The sequence below is a fragment of the Podarcis pityusensis genome (assembly GCF_964106645.2).
Source record: "Podarcis pityusensis genome assembly, chromosome: 7".
Taxonomy (NCBI): Eukaryota; Metazoa; Chordata; class Lepidosauria; order Squamata; family Lacertidae; genus Podarcis; species Podarcis pityusensis.
The window spans coordinates 83,653,226-83,672,748 of record NC_138031.1 but is presented as its reverse complement, the minus strand read 5'-3'; the positions used below and the strand labels follow the sequence as shown (position 1 = coordinate 83,672,748).

General features: G+C 42.7%; 1 protein-coding gene across 4 annotated transcripts in view; it reads left to right on the top strand.

Annotated features, from left to right (window-relative positions):
- The window catches only part of VWA8 (von Willebrand factor A domain containing 8), a 93,480-nt gene that overhangs the window by 51,583 nt on the left and 22,374 nt on the right, over positions 1 to 19,523 (top strand). For 3 of the 4 annotated variants that reach the window (XM_081014592.1, XM_081014593.1, XM_081014591.1), the window contains exons 26-33: positions 2,460 to 2,611; positions 7,643 to 7,742; positions 7,953 to 8,091; positions 8,599 to 8,792; positions 13,580 to 13,696; positions 14,791 to 14,855; positions 14,969 to 15,094; positions 16,866 to 16,975. In XM_081014592.1, the coding sequence (XP_080870718.1) occupies positions 2,460 to 2,611; positions 7,643 to 7,742; positions 7,953 to 8,091; positions 8,599 to 8,792; positions 13,580 to 13,696; positions 14,791 to 14,855; positions 14,969 to 15,094; positions 16,866 to 16,975 (1,003 nt within the window). The remainder of the gene's footprint in view (positions 1 to 2,459; positions 2,612 to 7,642; positions 7,743 to 7,952; positions 8,092 to 8,598; positions 8,793 to 13,579; positions 13,697 to 14,790; positions 14,856 to 14,968; positions 15,095 to 16,865; positions 16,976 to 19,523) is intronic. The other variant, XM_081014594.1, reaches the window with a different exon arrangement.

Here is a 19,523-nt window from a genome sequence, read left to right as displayed (position 1 = left end):
TCTTATTCGCTTTGTAGACATGCCACTTCTGTGTGGAAGCAAGCCCATAAAATAGGGGTTGCTAATCTTATCAGCCTCAAGCAACTTCTGATCCCTCCAGATGCCACATGCCAGCAAAGCACACACACACACATCTGGGCACACGCAACATCAAGCTACCCTGCTATTTTCTTGCATTTTTCAAGCCCTCTGTGTAAAACTAAGGAACTGTTAGTTACTGAAGCTGGGGAGGATTTTTTTTTTTGGGGGGGGGGAGAGATTTTAAGAAGATAAAACAGTCATTCAAGAGTGTTTCTCCACTTTTTTTGCCACTGTTTTATTTCAGGAAGATAATGGGCTGCAAGTTAAAGCTGCCAGCTCCCCTGAATCTTGCTTAGCGAGAAAGAGAGAGATAATGCAGGAAGATATGGGCAGCAAGTTAATGAAACAATGCCCCAGGGGCACCCCTGAATGTTCCTTAAATCACCCCTGGGTGCCACAGGACACTGGTTGAAAACCAGTGCTTTACATATATACTCAGAAGTCAGGCCAGCTATGATCAATGGGGCTTTTTCCTTGTGAAGTATGTTAGGGTTGCAACCTAAAATACTCTTCTCAGAAGGTTCAGAAAAATTATCCTGTGTTCTTTGTAGCTTGTTCAGAATGAAATAATATAACCTATTTACCCATTTTCGAGGCAAAGGCTTCCAGAGCAGTTTATGAATATTAGAAATGAGATAATCCCATGTTCTTAGGCTTGACCCCAGAGGAATAGGGATTGGGAGGGCTGAGGTAAAAAAGAAGCTTGGGAAGGAGTTCTCTGTTATTCAGCATATCATTGAGCTTCCACAGCGGAAGGCGGGCCACTTTCTCTCACTAATACAGAACAACAAACCCCTGTTTCAAACTTAACACAACAAACAACACAAGCAACATGATGACCAGTATGCTAGATAGCACTGCAATTCTTATTGCATAATATACATAATTTAGTACAACAAAAACAAAATGTGTACACTTGTAAATTCTCTAATATATTTGAAATCAAATGAACACACCTCTGTCAATCTTTGAAAGTCCGTAGAAGTATAATAAGTCTGTAGTTGAAACAAAGTAATAGATGCTATCCTGTGGGCTAAGAGGTAAAACTTTGTGCATTTTTCTAATCTGTGGGTTGTGCTGAAGAAGATTCCAGCGAAACAGTCAGATTATCTGGGATCACTGTCCTATGTAGTTATTCACTTACTACTTCGGCACCATGAACGCCTAAAAAGTTTCACCGCTTGTACTAAATTATGTATATTATGCAATAACAATTGCAGTGCTATCTAGCATACTGGTCATTGTGTTGCTTGTGTTGTTTGTTGTTGGTTTGTCGCTTTCTCACACTGGCCGTGGCGATGTGATAGTCAGTAGCTGGAGGGAGGGCGGCTTTCAACAGAGCTGTCTTGGTTGCGTGGCGACTTCCCGCCCCCACCCAGGAAGAAATAAAGACACAGGACACCAGAATATAAGGTTAATGGGCAAAATAGGCCACAACTTTATTGATTACAGGAATGAGCGGTATTGGCTTAGGCATTGGCCCTATCGACTAGCCGGCTCCAGCCCGATTGCATGAAGACCGGCAAGGGTTAACCACCAGTAGGGGGAGCCCTGCTGAGGCACGTCAACTAGGAACTCCCCCGGAGTCACCGCTTGGGGGCGTGCCTTGGACCCATACCTCCATAGGCTTCGGACAGAGCAACGCCCCCCCCCCCCGAGCCCTTTATCGGACTACCCTTTTTTGTGGGGGAGGCGATGGCGCTTCCCTCCCCCCTCTCATCCACTTAACCCTCCCTTGCCAATGCCTAACCGCCAATACTGAGGAATTGTGGCGAGTTGCTACGAGGTAGGCGAAAAACCAACTGGCTGTATATGCCAATTACCAATTGGAAAAAATTCCTACCAGGTCCTGAGGCGACCAACCGAAGTCTATAGCAAGTCAGGGAGCCTACCTAGAGGGGATGTGATAGTCACATAGCTGGAGGGCGGGCGGCTTTCAACAGAGCTGTCTTGGTAATGGGAAGGTGCTTGCCGGCTGCTTTCTCCTGTGGCCACGAGTGCCAAACACACTGCTCTGCTTTCTTTTGGACCACATCAGTGAGGCTGAGAGGGGGGCCTTGTCATCTGGGCAGCCCAGAACCTCCATACACACCACCCAGGCCTATGCCTAGAGATGTCCCTTCAGTGCTGTTAATGCAGTTTGACTTCACCCCCAGACGGTCATTCCCATTGTCTCTCGAGACAGACAGATGCCAGCAATGGGCCTTCACTTCAGCGTATGAAACAGCCTTGCAATGTGCATCCCTATCAAAGAATCTTAGTGAGTGGAGATGTTCCTGCTTACCTAGAACTCCATTTGTGCATCTCAGAACCTGTGAAACCTTGCATCTCGGTCCATGGGGAGCTCATTAATCTTGTGCTCTTCTCCCTCTCTGTAGAAATTTCCAACAGAAGGGCTTGCCAACGTTGTCAGAAATGTATTTGACTTTGACTCCTACAATAACGAAATGCGTGAGATTTTAATTCGGACTCTGCATAAACATGGCATCCCCATTGGAGCAAAACCCACCAATGTACACCTGGCTAAGGAGTAAGACTAACATACATTGTATATTTGCTGCTAGTTAAGATCGACCTGTCTGCCTTGAATGCTTGAAGCAAATATTGCTAATACCTGAAAACAGATTGATATATTATTGAACTATTATTAATTTATACTATTTTAACTCTGCACATTTACAGCATTATGTATAAATTGTGAATGTATTATATTATGAATAGTGATGATTTGTATGATTAAATGGATCCAATAAAGGGGAAAATTCGTTCTTCTCGGTTTCTCTTCATTGAATGATCATTTTGCAATTTATTTCCATGATTAGTAGCAAATCCAAATTCTTTTTATCAATAGTGGGGAAATATGTTAGCCCCTATTCTTGCACAAATCTTTCAAAATACTTTGTAGAACATGTCCAAAGAGTAACTTATTCTTGAGTGAAGTTAGCATTTCAATACTTATTCCCATCATCAGACATTTGGCATCTACTTTGCAAAACCACAACTCCACAAACTGCTTACAGGCCATCCAGTTTGCTTCATGATATTGGTGGCCTTCCTCTGGTTTCAGACTGTTTTTTTGATGAGTATAATAAATGCACATAATTTATGTGTCATAACTACTAATGCTGTGGTCCTATCTCGGCTTACCTGGGAGTAAGCCCTATTGATTTCAGTAGTACTTATTTCTGAGCAGACATGGATAAGATCGCGCTGCAAACCAATTTCCAAAACCATTTATAGAAAAACAAATATTCCCCTTTATACATACAAACCACTGGTGCTAGGCAAATTGTTTTTTATGGAAACTGCCTAGGTGAAGGGCCAGGTAGTTAGTTAGTTAGTAAATACCATCTAAAATGCATGCCTAAATTAAAATTAGGATCCTAAGGATTAAAAGGAGCACCTTGCATTGGGCATAGAAACAAACAGGTAGTCAAGTGAAGTTGTTTTAAAATTGGTTCATGTTGCCTCATTCCAGTCAATAGTTTAGGAGTTACATTTATTTATTTTTTTATCAATTACAGTTGTTAATGTAATCCGAAACAAAACTTTGGATTTGCTCTCCTTCCTGGCCGTAGACGATGGGGACTGTTTGTTCTCACTGCACATAACATAACAGCCCGCATTTGCCAGGCAGTTCTTTGTATTTTCTTCATACCTGCAAGGCAGAAGGCATGTTGGGGCAAGGATTACTGAGGGCAAATAAATATTAGAAGCAAAAGTGAATGTTGGCTTACGGTTGAGACCGTTATCTGGATCTCTGAGAGACTATATGGGTGCAAAAATCTTGTTAAAGCATTTGGGAACTACCTCTCTTTCCATAGTTAGCTTCATATGTACAGTTCCGGCACAGAATATGGTTAGGGTCAAAGCTGGGGTATGTTATGCTGGCCTGAGCCCAGATCAGCATGGTTTGGAGCAATGCCACTACAGTAGCAACTGAATTCCAGTGGCGGCACTTCTTCCTGAAGAAAAGGAAAAGGGACTTCCAACTACCCATTTGCCAGTTATATATACAAGAGTTCTTCAAAACAGTCAAATATTTACTCCAGAGTAGTATCCAGCTGTTCCTCCCTCTGCTAAGTGACTTTTCCCAGCCTTCAGTCTGGACATCTCAAGTTCATTCATTTTTCCTTCCAGATAAGAAGTCCAAAAGAGGTTCCCCGATTGTTATTATGCTATTATATATAAAAGTCAGCAGTAGTCTTCCTCCAGTCCGGCATCACAACTGGATCTCCAATATTAAGAAACATTCAGTCCTTGTTTTTTATTCCTCAAGGGTTTATTCACTCTGGTTATTTGTTAAGACAATAATAGATAGCTATTTACTTATTGTATAATCATTAATTCACATCCGAATCCATATCTTCCAGTCCCATTTCCTGATGGCCACTGTTTTCAGTCCTTTAATATATATATATAGAGAGAGAGAGAGAGAGAGTTTCCATTTCCTCCTTTTCCATTCTTTTCCCAAACATGTTACAAGAGTAAGTAGCTTTCCCCTCGAGATTTATTCCAAATTGTATGCAGAATCCTTTCGTTCTCAGCTCATCTCTGCCAGCTCAGGATATTTCTTAGTCTCTCCATCTATGGACCGCTTCCCCTCCTCCAACATCATAGCTTGACTGTTTCATTCCTCCAGGCACCTGTGTGGAGGTCCTCTCACTTTCATCATCTCTTGCCTTCAACTATATCATTCCATTCTCCTGGTCTGGCAAATCTCCAGCAGTATTTTTTCCAAAGGCTATATATATATAATATATCCAACCACAGTGTTGCCCAATTAACATTTAACATTTTATGCAGCTTCACTCTTATTTCCTTTAATTGCTCATTTAATAATTGTTGCACAACTGCAACAGTCAATGCAGTATTTTTCAGCATTTTCACCAGCCTGAGTGCTTTCTCAGAAATTCACACAGTCCTTGCTTATCTGGAAATTGCAGGAAGTTGCATTTCTAACATTGCCTTCTCACAGGGAGCAGCCATGTAGTTTCACAGTACAAAGCAGCACATTCACCAGTAAAACAGGATTAAGACTAGAACAAAATAAGATGAAAATTTATCAAAGTTGCAGAATCACTTAGCTGTTTGAAAAACTTTCTTTGATATGTGGAATAAGAGCATGTTTTTTTTATTTATTTGTTTACAGCCCCTTAATGGTGTCTCCTCTTAAGCCAGCTATTGGGTTGTATTTCAAATGAACATTTTAACCAACAGAGAGATAGTCGTAGTAGTAATTTATAGGAGTTTCAGAAATAACTGAAGAAAGGAGCTTTTGATTATCTTTGCCCTAGGGGCTGACCTCTAGGGCTATTAAGTGGTGGTTGGGCAAAATTCACCCGTTTGGGTTCCTTGAAGATTTCTTGGTCCCATGGCGGGAGCAATCCTTCCAGAACATTTGGAAGATAATCCCTGTTATATCTGTTCCTCAGAGATAATACGAGACAGTAGCTATCGTTAATCACCACTTAATTATCTTTGAGAATAGAGCCTCAACAGAGACAGCTAACCAGCTATGATGCCTCCCCAGAAGTCCGAGAATAATGAATTTGCAATGAAATTGAGCTGGACAAGGTGGTCCCCAGCATAGTGTTAGAGGATCCTGGGACAGTTGTCTTGCATGACTCCATTGTCCCTGTGGAGGCTGATATTGGGCTGGTTTGAAATTTCATGTCCTTCATGACAACCATGGGAATGTCTCAAGTGGCTGTTGGGCCAACAGATTAGGCAGGGCATACCTTTGAGTGATGTGAGGGATGGTTTGAAAATGAGGGAATACAGTGCAGTCCCTTGTTATTTTTGGACCATTACCTGGTCTGGTGAAGTTTGGCTTGGTAGTGGCAATTCCTGGCAGTAAGGGGAGTGGGCCTATTTGAAGGGCCTCCCCTCAGAAACCGATGTGTTCCTGTCAAAGCACTGACCTCCCTATGAAATGACAGTATGAAAGGGGCAGTTGACATGATCGCTCCCAAGCATCATCTTCGGCACTGTGCCACCTAAGTGGCATCTTGGTGATCTTTGGGCTATGAAGCAAGCCCACTGTCTCCCTCCCCTTCCTCAGAAAACTTGTTTGAAAAGGAACACTTGCCTCTCAGAGTCAAGTTTGTATTGTTAGATGTTTTAGTAGTAAAGCGAGATGAGCGCCGCAACCCCAGAGTCATTCGCGACTGGACATAACTGTCAGGGGTCCTTTACCTTTAAGAGTCATAATGTTGGAAGTCTGGCAGGTTTAACAAGCATTATCTTAACTAATGTGTTAAGATAATGTGTGTCCTCATCCGCTCCGATTCTATGCCCTGACCGCATTCTGTGACGTGCAGGAAATGCTGGGAGACCTTCTTCTGAGGGAGACACAGCCGTTCAATGGCAATGCTTCATCAGTCATGGCAGTTAATGAAAATGGGCTGAGTTGTATACGATAGGGTTGCCATATTTCAATTTTTTGCAAAATCTCCCCCCAAAATGGAGTGCTTTTTTTAAACCCTTTTTTTAAAAAAAGGAAAATACCAAAAAAAATCAACACTTCCGATATGGGCTGCCAAGTTTTCCTGGACATTCGTGCTGCTTTTCAAAAATTCCACCCAGACGCCATTTTTGACGTACAGATCCCAACTATCTCTGGGAAATTCCGAGCGTATGGCAGCCCTGGCATAGAGGACTTTTCCTATTATTTTTATCTAGTCTCTCCTTGATCTTGTCAGCTCCCCATCTATCTTTCCCACCCCACAGAAAAAAAGAACCCAACTTGGCCTCCTCTTTAAACTCTTATTTGGCAGAACTTGTTTGTATTTTCTAGAAATGTATTTCCTTCTTCCTTTGTCAGTTGTTGCATTCAAACCTGTGGCCTCCGTGCAGCCAAAGTGTTTCTGGATATGTTGGGACACAGCTTATACAGTGGTGCCTCGCAAGACGAAATTAATCCGTTCCGCGAGTCTCTTCGTCTTGCGAAGCACGGCTATTAGCGGCTTAGCGGCTATTAGCGGCTTAGCGGCTATTAACGGCTTAGCGGCTTTAAGGAAAAGGAAACAAACTCGCAAGAACTCGCAAGACGTTTCGTCTTGCGAAGCAAGCCCATAGGGAAATTCGTCTTGCGGAACGACTCAAAAAACGCAAAACCCTTTTGTCTAGCGAGTTTTTCGTCTTGCGAGGCATTCGTCTTGCGGGGCACCACTGTACTTGCACAGGCCATTTGGGTTTCCAAGTCTTTCCCTCACAGAGTATAATTTTCAGTGGGATTCCTCCTGGTATTGTTTCCTTGAGATCTTAAGACTGCTGACTCTGTGGCAGGTTAACAAGGAAACTTTTCAGCTCAGAAATGTATTTTTAGATGAGGTGACGTCTAAAAAGAGAAAGTTATGGGTGGGTTAGCATTCATGGCACTTCAGATGCCAATAACTTGCATTTTCCCTCTTACATTGATTTTGGTTTTGTTTTGTTCCTCTCTTCTCTTTGTTGTTGTTGTCTGTAAATGTTTGAAAACTACCATCTATCATCTATCTATCTTTCTATCTACCTACCTAAAAAACAAAAAAATAATAATAGTTTCTTTGTTGGACAGGTTGCCATTGCCAAGTGCAAAATTAATGGGCTACTGGAAAGTCAGCCAGCCACAACAGAAACTTTTGTGCCCAACTGAAACACATCACATAGATATAAAGGTAAGATTTTAAAAAATAAATCTTAATGTTCACTGTAAGCATACCCTATTTTCCAGGATTTTAAAGTCATACAGAATTTTTTCATGTATTCACAATTTGTAGTCTACCAATTCCAGGGCTGGATAAAGACCCTTAGAGGCCCTAAGCATTTAAAAGATTTTGGTGCCCGCATATGTGTCTAATTCAAAATATAAATTATATTTCTTTTAGGGTCCAATGTACTTAAATGTGCAGGCATTCCCACTGGAAAGACATGAAGCCAGATCCCTGAGCTTTACAGAAGAACGTGCCTTTTGGTCACTGCCTTTGAATGAAGTTAATTTTGTGTGTGATGTTGCTGTGGCTCAAGGTAGAGTATAAATTTTATTTTCTGTTTATTTAGTGATGAAGAGAAACAGTATGAATGTGTAGATATCTAGAACATAATTAATATAAATTAGTTTGTATGCTGCCTTATTTTATTCCCTCTGCTCTATATTAATTCCCTCCCCTCTGCGGGAAGGTAAACGGTGTTTCCGTGCGCTGCTCTGATTTGCCAGAAGCAGCTTAGTCATGCTAGCCACATGACCTGGAAGCTGTACACCGGCTCCCTCGGCCAATAAAGCGAGATGAGCGCCGCAACCCAAGAGTCGTCCACGACTGGACCTAACTGTCAGGGGTCCCTTTACCTTTACCTTTGTATAATATGTGAATACATATATATGCGAATACATATAGGATTATTAATAACCTGCTATATTATGTATAGACTCATTCCATATATCAATATATTTATGCAAACAATGTCTGTGCCTATAAGCAATCTGTTCATATGTTTGCTTTCATGTAATCTGTATCTTATTCCCACTTTCGGAAGCAGAAGACGCCCTTTATGTGGCTACATGCAATCCTGTGTCCTTATATGCCATGGATCTGGCCAGTAAGAATGGATGCATTATAGACTTGTATGACATCTTCCCAAGGACCGTTGGTGGAATATGGCAACCGTTTGTGACATTGGCACCTCTGGGTAACCCTCTCAAAGGTCAAGTAGTTCTACACGAAGAGCAGGTAAAAAAAGCCAACATGATTTCCATTTCTGGGGTTAATCTGTTACCACCAGGAAGAGGGATCCCTCATATTTCTCAAGCTCTAACATCTGTCTAGTTTTGAGATAAAAAATAATTCTCATCCAGTTCATCTTGGTTGGGATTATGGAGGACACACGTTCCCCTGGTGTATGGCACTGTCTTTTGTTGTTTTCACCAAACGTTTTCCGACTGTGTAGGAGCTGGGCTTGTGACGCATCTTGCTTGCTCACTTGCAGTCCTCTGTAAACTTGGCTCCTTGTACCGCATGAGAGCTGGTGTAGTATGGGGGTTAAGATACTGCATTATGAATTGGAGACAAGATTTGCACCGGGGATTTTCTGTCCAAAAACTAATTGGGGGTCCTTTAGACATGCTACTTTGCCTCCACATCCACATCTGCAAGAGAGGGATAATTCTGTGGCACTACCTTACAGACTTGTTGCAAGCTTTGTCTTCTATTCCAATAGCATATTACACATTTTAGACAGCGCTTTTACATTACATTCCAACAGATCTCTCTCCAGTTGTGATGTTTGTTCCCCAGTCCCTTGTATTCTATCTTACTTAAGTACTTCATTCAAATGAGGATATTGTATCCATGTTGTCAATTTCCCTGATAATTCCTTAAATTATTCTAATTTATACTCATCACAATTTTTAAAATAAATTTCTATAAGTTGTCCAACCTTCCACCATATTCTTTTTCTTTACCACTATGGCTTCCAGTGGTGACAGCCCAAGTGCTGTTTTTGCATCTAATAGATTTTTGTATTTATTCCATTCTCTATACATTTTTTTCCCATTTATAGGATTTGTAAATCCTTTACGTACTTTCACCTTTTCATACCATAAATAAGCATTCCAACTGAAAATATTATCATGACATTCTAAGTCTAGAATATGTGAATTATCCAATGTCATCCATTCCTTCAACCAACAAAGACAAGATGCTTCATAGTATAATCTCATGTCAGGCAGGGAGAAACCTCCTTTCTCTTTTGCATCTATCAATATTTTATATTTTATTCTAGGTTTTTTTCCCTTGCCAAATATATTTAGAAATATCTTTTTGCCATGCATTGAAATTATGTTCATCAGAGAGCATTCTGTTGGGGGAGCTGATCTTCTGCCCAAGTGCTACACTTAGGTTTTCGGAAGAAAACTGGTCACATGAAACTGCCTGTGGCATATGCAGTTCTGAAGTGAGGCAAAAGTGAAGCAAAATAATAATAATAATAATAATTATACCCCGCCCATCTGGCTGAGTTTCCCCAGGCACTCAGGGCAGCTCCCAATCAAGTGTTTAAAAACAATATAGCATTAAATATTAAAAACTTCCCTAAACAGGGCTGCCTCCAGATGTCTTTTAAAAATAGGATAGCTGCTTGTTTCCTTGACATCTGATGGGAGGGCGTTCCACAGGGCGGGCGCCACTACCAAGAAGGCCCTCTCTCTGGTTCCATGTAACTTCGCTTCTCGCAATGAGGGAACCGCCAGAAGGCCCTCGGCACTGGATCTCAGTGTCTGGGCTGAATGAAACAATTGTATGAACACTAACTTTTCTGAGTCGGCATTACGCAGTACAGCCGGCACATGGCTAGGCAGTCTCCTTCTGCTCCTTCTGGTTATTCATGCAAAAGTATGGAGCGACAATGTCGCCATTTGCAAGTTTCTCTGTTCTCGCGCCACTTATTAGGCAGAGCAAAATTTATGGTGACATAATATCTCCAGTTTTGCATTGCTAAACACTGAAAATGAAAAGAGAGGTGTTGCTGCTGCGTTTGATGGCAACTTCGCACTCGCATAATTCCTGAACCAAATCATCTGTTTGCTTCCTGTTGCTCTTCCTATCCTTTACAGTCTGCTCTAACAAGATAAATGCATTCTGGATATTTCATTTAACTGGTGCATTGGGGGCAAAATGCCTTTATTCATGTTCCAGGACCTTAATGGCACAGAGAAATGCAGATAATTGTTCTGCAGGCTAAAAGCAGTTTGCCACCACCACCGCCATTCAGAGTCCAGTTTAAATCCTAATTTCCTTTTGCAGACTTTGTACAAGAAAGCAGATGAAAGCTGGGGCTCATCATTAGGCACTAAAAAAAAAAAAAAGTTGTTTGCTTTTATTGCTCTTGCAATGCGCTTGTACTGTCTGAAACAGTCTCCAGAGCTCCAGCAGAAAGTGAAGAGAAAAGGAAATTAATGAATGCCTCCAAAGCTCTTTCAAGCAAATGTACAAAACAAAACAAAAATACTGAGTACCTTCTTGTTCTTGGGGGGCATGAAAAGTGGGAACTGGGTATGGCTTTGGAGGAAATACTTGCCTGTAGGAAAGGAGGGATGGAAAAGCAATAAGGAAATAAGTCCTGTTCAAATATTTTCTTCTCTATCCTTTCTTCTTCCTCTTCATTTTTAAACTCCCCTCCTCCCATCTAGAAGAACTCTTAACATCAGCTTCCCTTTCCCTTAGTCGCAATTACACCCTTATTTGAACTAAGTTCTTCCAAGGGAGGAAAACCCTGGTGAAGGAACAAACTGCAACAAGGAAAGGGAAGCTTTGCAGTAGCTAAAAATAAAAGAGCGGCGCCTCAAAATAATGGCTGTTACATCTGTTGAGTATTTGGAATTCAAGGCACTGGGGACATGAGGTCACCCAAAGGTTTCTTTTCTCCCAGTAAAGAATAAACATAAGCGAAACTGTGCACAAGCACAGCATAACTTCCCAGCCCACTTGAAGAATTGCCAAAGCTGTAACTGGAAGTATTCACCAGTGATGCAAATTTCTATTTTTATACGCAAACCAATACACCACCAGTCCCTGTTACAGATGGGAGCCATTAACGTCTGCAAGGGTTGGGAAAGGGGCCTTGTGATGGTGCCAGCCGACCTCCTGAGCCCACCGCTACGTGAAAGAACACAACTGCCTTGTTAATACTTGCAATGGCCAGGAAATCTTAACCCTTTATTTAGTTAGATTGTGCTAATGCGCATTCGAGACTCATCAAGAAGGCATTTTTAATCTTCTCCTTCATGTACTTTTGTATATATAGGGGCTGTGAGCATTGCAAACACTTTCTTGGAGTTACGTAGGGTATAATGCCAAGTGCTTGGCAATATCTTACTGGGTTTGAGTTAAAACCTTTCTTTTTTAAGAAGAGATGTTGATTTGCTGAATATAACTACGATCCGGAATGTATGAGTGGAGATTTGTTACATGTAAGGGGTTCTTACATGTAAAGTATGGTCTGAAGCTCAACATCAAAAAAGCTAAGATCATGACCACTGGTTCCATCACCTCCTGGCAAATAGAAGGGCAAGAAATGGAGGCAGCGAGAGATTTTACTTTCTTGGACTCCACGATCACTGCAGATGGTGATAGCAGTCACGAAATTAAAAGACGCCTGCTTCTTGGGAGAAAAGCAATGACAAACCTAGACAGCATCTTAAAAAGCAGAGACATCACCTTGCCAACAAAGGTCCACTTTGTTAAAGCTATGGTTTTTCCAGTAGTGATGTATGGAAGTGAGAGCTGGACAATAAAGAAGGCTGATCACCGCAGAGTTGATGCTTTTGAATTATGGTGCTGGAGGAGACTCTTGAGAGTCCCATGGACTGCAAGAAGATCAAACCTCTCCATTCTGAAGGAAATCAGCCCTGAGTGCTCACTGGAAGGACAGATCCTGAAGCTGAGACTCCAATACTTTGGCCACCTCATGAGAAGAGAAGACTCCCTGGAAAAGACCCTGATGTTGGGAAAGATGGAGGGCACAAGGAGAAGGGGACGACAGAGGACGAGATGGTTGGACAGTGTTCTCGAAGCTACCAACATGAGTCTGACCAAACTGCAGGAGGCAGTGGAAGACAGGAGTTCTTGGCGTTCTCTGGTCCAGGGGTCACAAAGAGTCGGACACCAATAAATGACTAAACAACAACAACAAGGGGTTCTCGGCTAGAAGCTTTATCCCTGATACCAAGTTTTCTGTGTAAGGAATTCTTTTGCCTGAAGGAACATTCAGGCAAGTGCGTTCCCTTTTGCTACCTGAAGTGTTATCGCCCAGATACAAATTCACTACCCCAGTAACAACAAGGCATAATTCACATTTACATAATTCACATAATTTACATTTCTGCCAAACTGATGCTTGTCTGTTTTTTAGGGTGAAGTTATAGCAATATGGCATGGAGACCCCAGTTGTCATGGTCTTGAATAGGTAGCTGAATTTAAAAAAGAAGAAATGAAATGCTTTACCTTAGTGCCATATCCTAAAATATAAGGGGAGCTCTCTCACCACACTTCTTTCCAAATAGACATGCATGAATTTTATGGTCCTAGATTGTGCCTCATCTTATTCCAGGTTGCTTGAACACTTTCACTTGCTCCAGCCTCCTCCAACAAAATAACCAAAGAAGTGATCTGTAGCAGATCGTGGAATTAATCTGTGATTATTTCTTTGGTGCTCTCCCATTCATATGACATTACATGGGTTGGGATATTGAGACCAGTTTGACACAACAGACCAACCATATATTTCTCTTCTAAGTCAAGGATTTCAACCTAACAGTGAACTTTGACAAAATGCTGTTGAGGGGCCTCCAAAGAAAGAAAGAAAGAAAGAAAGAAGCTTAGGTAGTGGTTTCCAACAAAATGAAATCTACTCAAAATTCTAAAATGTCTTCAGTGTCAATCTTTTCAGTGAAAGGAATCAATGATGCCATGAAAATGGCATATGCTGGAAAAGAATGTAATTTTTTACTTTCTTTTTGCAGAGCAATGTTATTCTATTAGTGGACATTAACACTGGATCCATACGCCGACTTTTACTGTCACCAGGTGTGAAAGAGGGTCCTAAAAGATCATCCTGGTGGGGCAACAAGGAAGAGCAGGTAAGGCAGGGGTCAGCAACCTTTTTCAGCCATGGGCCGGTCCACCGTCCCTCAGACCATGTGGGGGTCCGGATTATATTTTGAAAAAAAATAAATGAACGAATTCCTATGCCCCGCAAATAACCCAAAGATGCATTTTAAATAAAAGCACACATTCTACTCACGTAAAAACACCAGGCAGGCCCCACAAATAACCCAGAAATGCATTTTAAATAAGAGGACACATTCTACTCATGTAAAAACACACTGATTCCCAGACCGTCCGCTGGCTGGATTGAGAAGGCAATTGGGCCGCATCCAGCCCCCGGGCCTTAGGTTGCCTACCCCTGAGGTAAGGCATCCCAGTAGCCAACTATGTTTTGTGCGAAATGAGAAGCTTCGGTCTCTTCCAAGCCTAGTTATCAGAATTTTTCTGTCTAGCCTTTATGAACAGCAACACATAAAGGAAGCTCTTCTCTTTGAAACCTCATGCCAGGGTGCATTTCTTTAGAACAACTGTTTTTGCTTGCAGGCACTGACATAGCTACCCTTCAGAAATTTGTATGCATGTATTTTTAATTAAATTTCCCTTACAGTCAGATATAGGAAATGCGCTTTGGAGGAGCTATGTAGTCGTGATGCAATATAATTTGCATGTGAAAGGGCCTCTTGTTCAGTACCCAGGATCTCAATTCAAAAGAACTAGAAATATCTCGGGCTAAATTCTTCAAGAGTAGGGTAAAGTCTTCTGTCCTAGATGGACCCAGTGGTCTGACAGCTTCGCATGATAAATCTCTTTTGTTCCAGTCTCAATCCAGTTTACGTCAAATAAACCAGGGAATCTGTGGTTACAAGCATTTATATATCAGTAGAGTGCACCCTGCTGGCTTTTGGAATATAGTACTATATTTTTTGCCAAACAAGGTCTCTATGGAAGTAAAAGCCTGATCTGAAGCACTTTTCATTCATATAGATAGAGGCCAAATATTCATTTGCTGTTTGTTTGTTTTTCCTTCTGTAAGCAGGCAGACAACTCTTTTACAACTGAAGTTATGATGAATTTGGTAACTTTGTGAGTTTGAATTGGGTAATTTTGTAATTTGTTTTTTTCTTAGAAGAGTCACAAAATGTGCAGGGAGTTTTCCCACAAAAACTGGCTGGTGTTCTATAAAGAAGAAGGGTGAGAAAGAACTCCTGTTTCCTATTCCCTCCCCTCACGGCAAAAAAAAAGAGGTCCCTCTCCTGCGTTTGTCCTCAGCCTAATTTTGTCTTTCTTACCCCTTTATTTTCCAGGAGTCACCTTACCGTTTTAGATGTCCTGGAAGGCCATGCTCACACCATCACGCTGCCTATCAAACTCTCCTCTGTCTTTTTGGTGGCTGAAGACCACTGGCTCCTGGTCGAGAGCAAAACAAACCAGTAAGATACTAGATATGCCTGCATGTTCCACCCAGAAACTTAGACATATCCATGCCCTCTCCATGCCTAAATATTTGCATGAAAATATTTCTCCATAACTTGGGAATTTCCATTTTTTGTAACCCCTGCTGCTGCTTTAGCAAGTTTTTTGGCATGGTCTAGCCAAAAATACTGGTGTGGTTTTTATGTAACGCTAAGCCAAACTTTGGCTTAGTAAGAGCTGGTAATCCTGGGGTATCTGGGGTGAAAATTGCTGCCACTTGACTCCTCCCTTGGCCATGCTGCTGCTGTCCGTGGCTTGGCCCAGTGCTTGGCTTACAGCCTGGACTTGTGGTTTGTCTCTCTCCCTATAAAGTATATAACAAAGTTTTGTTCTTGATTTACCTTTTGTGGTTTGCTTGGGGGAGACAAACCACAAACCTGGTTTCACACATGACAGTCAACCAAACTATGGCTTAGCTTTGGGTTGCATGGCGGCAGCAGGTTCAGGGAAGGAGCAAAGCAGCTGTGATTTTCACTCCAGGGACTGCTTATTCTTGCTAAGCCATGGTTTGGCTTAGTGTTCATGCTAATGAGTTAAAAACTTGCTTTGCTCCAACTCATTGAAATCCACGAGGTTTTCAAGCACTTAACGTGGGGTATGAATCTTAAGAGGGACGCGGGTGGTGCTGTGGGTTAAACCACAGGGCCTAGGACTTGCCAATCAGAAGGTCGGCGGTTCGAATCCCCACAACTGGGTGAGTTCCCGTTGCTCAGTCCCTGCTCCTGCCAACCTAGCAGTTCAAAAGCACGTCAAAGTGCAAGTAGATAAATAGGTACCGTTCCGGCGGGAAGGTAAATGGCATTTCCGTGCGCTACTCTGGTTCGCCAGAAGCGGCTTAGTCATGCTGGCCACATGACCTGGAAGCTGTACGCTGGCTCCCACGGCCAATAAAGCGAGATGAGCGCTGCAACCCCAGAGTCGGTCACGACTGGACCTAATGGTCAGGCCCTTTACCTTTACCTATGAATCTTAAGATTGGTAAAGCAAATGGAATATTATTTGTAATAGTGTCTACAAGGATCAAGACTATCTGCAGTCATCACAAAAAGATTACCTCCGTGATCTCCTACCCTAAATTTAAGAGTGGGGAACATTCTTACTGTGCCCAGGGAGGTGGGGCTGCCCCTTTCCTGCATCACAGCCATGGCACCTCATGGACATCAGCAACATATGTGGGAAGAAGAAGTCATGTCATCAGCCTGTCTCCCATAATCCCCTGCTTAAAGATGTTGCTGGTATTATACTGGAAGGAAGGAGTCATTTTGAAGGTTGTTTTCTGCTGCTCCAGAGAAGCGGACACGGAGCAATGGATCCAAACTACAAGAAAGAAGATTCCGCCTAAACATTAGGAAGATCTTCCTGCCAGTAAGAGCTGTTTGACAGTGGAATTTGCTGCCAAGGAGTGTGGTGGAGTCTCCTTCTTTGGAGGTCTTTAAGCAGAGGCTTGACAACCATATGTCAGGAGTGCTCTGATGGTGTTTCCTGCTTGACAGGGGGTTGGACTCGATGGCCCTTGTGGTCTCTTCCAACTCTATGATTCTATGATTCTACAAGTGGTAGCTACATCACTGTTAACCTGAGAATAAGTCCTAAGGATAATTTGAGGGTGGGAGAGAGAGATTGGGGGCTCAGGAACCTAACAATTGTGACGGTGTTGATCAGTGCAATGGACAAGAGATAAATATGGCCGTGTTAAATAACCACTGGGCAATTCCACCTGATTTGCAGGAAATATCTTTTAACTAAGCCTACGCATATGGAATCTGAAATGAATGGAATTTGCCAGTTACATGCACTGAATGAAGAGCCAACGGAGACCGAATCTGGGATAAAAACAGGTAGGGAATTTAAAATCGATTTGGCACTACATGAGTCAGGTTTCCACCTGGTCACACGTATTATGTGAATTAAAAGCTTTAAAGGGACAATTCCCAGTCTTACTACAGTACTGCTAACAAGATTGTGGCCTCTTCTACAATTGTGTCCCTTCCAAATGCCAAAGTAGGAGAGTTAAAACTTCAGATGACAAGATGTAGTGACTCACATCCAAAGAAAGTTTATATTCAGTCTAATTGAAATCAACAGGAAAAGTTACTTGCAACTCATTTATGTCTTCCTGTTTTAACTGGGAGCCTCAGTACAGGGGGCAAGCATTTGAGGCGTGTCCAATAGCCACACAACTGCCAAAATTAGGGTCCTTTTGGACCTGGAAGAGGGTGGGGCAGGGCGTAACCGGGCGGAGGGTGTGCTCCCCCGATGCACATGGGGGCCGAGAACAGAACCCCCGTGTGAAATGGTCACTGCCCGTACTTACTTCTCACAGTTCTCCCCATGTCAGGACTAGCATGTCAGGAAGAAAGATTTTAGTCTAGCCTCCTACTGTCTCAGTGAGAACCTCACGTAGTTTCCAATAGTGCGAATGGAAGCTGGCAGAGCCACCATACAAGTGAAACTCGGAAAATCAGAATATCGTGGAAAAGTTAATTTATTTCAGTAATTCAACTTAAAAGGTGAAACTAATATATGAGATAGACTCATGACATGCAAAGCGAGATATGTCAAGCCTTTATTTGTTATAATTGTGATGATCATAGCGTACAGCTGATAAAAACCCCAAATTGACAATCTCAGAAAATTAGAATATTAAATGAAATCAGCAAAACAAGGACTGCAAATAGAGCAATATTGGACCTCTGAGAAGTAGAAGCATGCATATGTACTCAGTACTTCATTTGGGCCCCTTTTGCATCAATTACTGCCTCAATGCGGTCTGGAATGGATGCTATCAGCCTGTGGCACTGCTGAGGTGTTATGGAAGACCAGGAAGCTTCAATAGCAGCCTTCAGCTCTTCTGCATTGCTCGGTCTCATGTCTCTCATCTTTCTCTTGGCAATGCCCCATAGATTCTCTATGGGGTTCAGGTCAGGCGAGTTTGCTGGCCAATCAAGCACAGTAATCCCATGGGCATCGAACCAGGTTTTGGTACTTTTGGCAGTGTGGGCAGATGCCAAAGTCCTGCTGGAAAATGAAGTCAGCACCCCCATAAAGCTTGTCTGCGGAAGGAAGCATGAAGTGCTCCAAAATCTCCCGGTAGACGGCTGTGTTGACCCTGGACTTAATGAAGCACAGTGGACCAACACCAGCTGATGACATGGCTCTTTTCTGATGAGAGCAGCTTTTGCATCTCATTTGGAAACCAAGGACCCAGAGTCTGGAGGAAGAATGGGGAGGCACACAATGCCAGATGCTTGAAATCCAGTGTGAAGTTTCCACAGTCTGTGTTGATTTGGGGAGCCATGTCATCAGATGGTGTTGGTGTTTAAAACAACAACTGTGGTATAAGACCAGAAATTCCCTGTTGTCCTGTTTAGGCTCACTGTTGGTTCCACAGAATGCTGTGCAATAGGCAGCTGTAGGTGTTCAGTTCAGACACGTTTGGTAGGAACTTGTGGTGGCCAATGTCAACTACTGTCCTGCATGTCTGCTACAAGAAAGTTGCCTAAATATGGTTTGTGACTGCATAATAAAAAGCACAAAACTTATGCCTGGAGGTGTAATGTGATTCCCGTACTTTTCTATGCCTCCTGCCAATCACCTGATGAAAACTGCATCTCATCACCTCTTAGGGAATAGCCGCTGAACCATGAGAATCCTTCTCAGCCTACAAACTATCAGTGGGCAAAAGCTAATTTAAATCTGTTGGTTTTTTCCAGTGAGTTTATCTCAGGATGACTTAGGGAGCAATCTTGTGCAAAAGAAGCTGCCTTAAAGCGAGCTGGAGTAAATTAAACTGGTGTAAAATCATACTAGATCTAAGCCCCCATTCATCAGTGGGGGATCTCCTGTTGCTCTGCCCAAGGGTGGCAGAGGGAAAACAAGCCTTTAAAAGAGTGGGGTGTGTTGGGTTGCCAGCTGAATGGATTGAGTCCCTTGGCCTCAAATCTCCCCTTGCACCAGACTCAGCCACTTTCAGTTCAGCTCGCTGTTCCGTTGCTGAGCCAGGAAGAGCAAGTTTACACTGGCATATCTTTGGCTGAGTTGGGGTTGGCAACTTAATGTCAGCTGAGCCCAGGTGAGCTGGAGATCTGCGGCATCCTCAGCTGCTCTCCCTGACGTATCTTGCCATAGGATTGGCCCCTTAGCTGGATACAAGCTTTTGCTCTTTGGGATTAAATAAGAATGTTTCTGTATACCTGAAGGAGCGTCTCTGTCCCCATCGTTCCGCCCGGACTCTGAGGTCCAGTGTCGAGGGCCTTCTGGCGGTTCCCTCGCTGCGAGAAGCCAAGCTACAGGGAACCAGGCAGAGGGCCTTCTCAGTGGTGGCACCCGCACTGTGGAACGCCCTCCCACCAGATGTCAAAGAGAAAAACAACTACCAGACTTTTA